The following is a 4,431-nucleotide window of genomic DNA, read 5'->3' on the forward strand; positions in this document are numbered from 1 at the left end:
TGCAGAGGGGTGGGGGCAGTGATGCACTGAGAACAGACAGTGCAGGTCTGTACACGTCTACACCCGGGGTTCTTGAAGGGAAAGCATTTCTGAGGCAAGTCCGCGGGACTGAAGGGAAGCGCAGGGCAAGACAGGCAGCATGATGGAGGCTTTGGGCCCCTGTGGCCAGAGGACTTGGTCATAGGTCACCGTTACGGGATCCCAGAGCCATTGGGCAGGTTCAGCCAAAAGTCAGAGCTTCCTGCCCCGAGGACGGTTGCTCTGTCCGGGGTCCACTGCCGCAAGCCAATCCCTAGTCGTCCCGTCCCGGACGCTGCGTCCCAGACTCCGCCCTCCTCGGAGCCCCCGTTAGGTGCGCCACTTTGAAGTGATGGGAGGACCCTGGGAACGCAGCCGCGGCCTGGGCGTGGGAAATGTGTTCTCCCGTTTGGCTGGGGCGGGGTGTGTGCTGATCATAGCAGGAATCCAGGGGAGAGGAGGAGAAATGAGTGAACAGATGGGCGGATATGCGGTTCTAGGTGAATGTTAAGAAACGGTGCTGGCTGCTCTCAGCGTGGCAGGAGCTGGGGGTGGAGGCAGGGGGGAGCTCGCTGGCAGCCACAGGGATGATGGGTGTCACCGAACCCCGTGTTCTGTGCCTCCTCTTTCAGTGTCCAAGAAGCTGGCGCCCATTCCGCCCAAGGTCCCCTTTGGCCAGCCGGGGTCCCTGCCTGAGACGCCTGCCGGCCAGCCGTCCCCACTCAGCCTGTCCCCCACGCCCCCCAGCACCCCATCACCCTACGGACTGAGCTGCCCCCCGGGGTACTCCCTGGCCTCGGGCCAGCTCTCCCCGGCGGCTGCGGCGCCCCCGCTGGCCTCCCCTTCCGGCTTCGTGGGCGCTCTCAGCAAGTCGCGGCCCACCCCGAAGCCCCGGCAGAGGCCCACGCTGCCGCCCCCCGAGCCACCCGCCGTCAGCCTCACAGCCTCCAGCCCGCAGTCTGCTGAGCAACCCGCGCTGGACGGTGTGTCCCCCGGGGAGAGCATGTCCACAGGTAACCGCCACGCGTGCAGCGTCTCCGTGAGCCTTAGTGCACCCTGCTTGCCAGGGATGGTCCTGCTGTGCCACGCGTGTGGCACCCGGGCTGGTCTCCTTAGAAGCCCCCGTGAGGCCGTGGAAAGCCCTGGTGGCCGGTTGTCCTGCGGGGGGGCGGGGGGGGGGCTCCCTGGGGGATTTCTCCCAGCTGAACACCCGCCAGCCCAGGGTTCTGGTCCTACTCTTCACCTGGGGGCTGAGCACCCTGCGTCCTAGAGGGGCTGCTGCAGGGTGGCTGTATTGTGATGGCAGAGCAGAGGCTGTTTTTTCCCTCTTCGCTAAAGAAGTCTTATTAGAAAACTTTTTCTAGCAATACGTGTTTAGAAAGGGGTCAGTTTCAGAAAAGATGCTGCCCCCTGGTTGGAGAAGCCCACGAGGACTAAATTTAGTTTTGCTTTAAATTTAAAGTCAAAGACGAGCTGTTTTCCTCCAGGAAAGTGTGTAAGCATAACACACACACACTCCCCACATACACTTATGTACACCACATACACACACACATCACACACATGTACACCAGATACACACACACACTCTTGAGAGAGCAGTTTGGCCCTGGGTCCCGGGTGCCCTGGGACTTCTAACGGGTCGTGCTTTTGCCGCCACGTCCCTCTCCAGGCGTGCCGTTTTCCCCTCCATCAGCTGGAGGTGAGCCTGCGGGCTTTGCGCCTCGCTGCGCAGGAAGGGCCGGCCCGGCGCGCGTGCGCGGTGGGGCGGAGGCACACACTGTGCCGAGAGGCCGTCCGGTGATGCGGCTGCTCTATCTTTGCTGTGATAAACGGTGCAGGTCCCGTTGCTCCATCCACCCTGAGGCTTATACAAAGCTAAGGAAATGTTGTAACCAGTGAGCGCCACTTCCCGCTGGTGGTTCTAGAGGAGCCCTTGATGGATGGGAGGGGCCCAGGGGAGGTGTGACGGCCCCCTTCCCTCCTGCCCGGCTCAGAGCGACTGCCCTTTAGTAGTCATCTCGTGCCCCGTCTGTCCTGTCCCGATGTCCTCTGGCGGCGGCAGCCTGGCCCGTAGTCCCGCAGGGCGGGCGGGGGTCTGAGCCGCGTGGTCGGTGATGGTTTACTGTGGTCCGTCTGACTGTGATGCTGGGCATGGTCTGTTCCATTCGTCTCATCGTATTTATTCCTTTCTCTGAATCCTGTCGCTGTGTCCTCGCAGCTGTGTGACACGGGGGCCGCAGCTGTGGATACGTGAGGGGGATTCCAGGGTAAGCGGTCCCGGCCTCGCCCCTCCGCTCGCAGCCAGGCCGCAGCCCCGCGCTCTGCATGCACCCCGACCTGCACGGCAGCCTCCGCGGCCTTGAGGCTCAGTGGCCTCCTCCTTTCTTTTCTGAGGGAGGAGATGGGGGAGAAACAGGCCTCCCTCCCCTTCTCTGGCCAGTCACCTAATCCCAGCTGCTCCCCCCACCCAGTTTGGTTTAGATTGAGGGGGTGACAGCCCTGTCCCTCATCCCATGTGTCCTTGTGTCACTGGCTGACCTGCTACCGACAGGTGCCCAGTGTCGGGGAGGTGCATGTGCACCCCTGGTTCAGGGAAGGGCCCCAGGGACAGGACCCGCGTGGTGCCATGGCTGCATCCTCCACCGCGGGGCCTGGAGCCTGAGCTCCGGCTAGGACGGTTGGCAAATCCTGAAGGGTCCATAGTGTTCGTTCTAGAATTTACCCTGAGCTGTTTTTCCCCAGTGTATAGAGCCAGCCAGGGCCTTTCTGTCCCACTCAATGAAATACTCTGAGAGCCTTTGCTACCAGTTTCTGCCTGGTCTCCTCCTCCTGTAAGTAGATGCTCAAAAGGAAAACTAAGGCAAGAACAGGAAGGAAGCCGGAGGAAGCAAGTGTCTTGGCCTCAGTCAGAAAGGGGCAGCCAGAGCAAAGCAGGGGAGGGTCCCCCCCAGTCCCCCCAGGGAAGCTGCTGAGCTGCGGGCTGCAGACCCCTGACAGCCACAGCTCCAGGGCGTCCGGCGCCCACACGGGCCCCGGGACAGGCCCTTCTGGGGCCTCTGACAGAGAGACAGGCCTCCCCTTTCCCGGCAGCCAGTGGGCCTTCTCCCCGCCCCAGGCTTAGGCTACCTGAGTCGCCTTTTGGCTCAGGTGTCCAAGGGAGCGGCCAGGATGGCAGCTGGGCAGCTCGCCTCGGGGCTGCACATCCTTCACCTGCTTCACCTGCAGGCACCTTCCCGCCTGTTATCCCCCCAGTGACTGCTGAGGCCCAGGCAGGGTAGGAAACCGCCCGGGGTTACGCTCCCCTGGCCACAGGGACTGAACTTTGAATCCAGAATCCAAGCCCCGGGGCTTGTGCTGCCCTTCCAGGCCGGTGGTGAGTCACCGGCAGACCCCCAGGCTCTGCTCGTCCGGGGGTACCGTTTGGGGGCTGGGTGGAGAGAGAAGGTGTCCCAGAGCGTCCATGTTTGTGTGTCTTTGAGGACAGTGTCTGAATGTCCGCTTGCGGTGGTCCTCCTTGGGCGGCATGTTCGCTTTGCAGAAACCGGGGTGCCCCACCCCGTCTGGCCCAGGGCTGCTCCCCGTCCAGCTGCGTGTCCTCAGTCGGGACAGCGCGCTGCCCAGGGACAGCGAGGCTGTGTGGAGGTCAGAGGCTGAGCAGGCCTGGGAGGGAGGAACAGGCCTGAGCAAAGGATGCCAGGGTCCCCTGAGCCCCCTGCGGCCCCCAAGGACTCAGGGAGCAGCTGTCCGGTGCCCGCCTGGGGGCAGCCGCCCCTCCAGGCCCCGCAGCCCCGTGGCCTGGCCTGCACTGAGCTGCCAGCCGAGGTCTGGACAGACGCCGAGCCTGTTGCCTCAGGGACCTTCCTCCTTAAGTGCCCCCAGTAGGGGTGTAACTGGAGGTGAGTGGTTTCCCTAGTGCCAGGGTGGCGGGGTGCCCACAGTCAGGGAGCAGTTTGCTCCCCTTACTTCTGGGGTCTTGAGGGGGGACCCCGCCCTGCCTCCACCAGCCACCCCAAGGGTACCATTCGTGGTCTTGAGCAAGGTCCCCCCCAACTCATTCACACACTTGGGGGAAGGCTGTCTCCCCAGCCTGTAACCCTAGCCCCCCAGACTTTAGGGAACTAAAGGCAGCCCTGAAATTCCCCAGAAGGTGTCACCAGAGACCCGGCCAGGAGCATCCTTCTTTTATGGGTGTTAAGTGTCACGTGACCCGGCTTGGCAAGCTGGCCCACGGACAGGATCTGCACGTCTGGGTCCACAGGCAAAGCAGGCCGGCCCTGCCCTACCCCTGCGATGTGGTGGGTGCCGCGGCGGCCCCCAGACACGCTGGCCCTTCCGTGACCGAAGCCCTGCCCGCTCCTCGCGCCTCGGGGGTGGGCAGCCCCCTCAGTGCCTCTCTCTGCCGCCTTCCAG

General features: G+C 63.5%; 1 protein-coding gene across 4 annotated transcripts in view; it reads left to right on the plus strand.

Annotated features, from left to right (window-relative positions):
- ARHGAP44 (Rho GTPase activating protein 44) overlaps window positions 1-4,431 on the plus strand; it is a 141,218-nt gene that overhangs the window by 135,393 nt on the left and 1,394 nt on the right. For 3 of the 4 annotated variants that reach the window (XM_033422839.2, XM_033422840.2, XM_049702238.1), the window contains one exon: window positions 651-1,031. In XM_033422839.2, coding sequence (XP_033278730.1) covers window positions 651-1,031 — 381 coding nt within the window. Of the gene's footprint in view, window positions 1-650; window positions 1,032-2,239; window positions 2,289-4,431 lie in introns of all 4 variants that reach the window. The other variant, XM_033422841.2, reaches the window with a different exon arrangement.

This window comes from Orcinus orca, chromosome 19 (assembly GCF_937001465.1).
Source record: "Orcinus orca chromosome 19, mOrcOrc1.1, whole genome shotgun sequence".
Taxonomy (NCBI): domain Eukaryota; kingdom Metazoa; phylum Chordata; class Mammalia; order Artiodactyla; family Delphinidae; genus Orcinus; species Orcinus orca.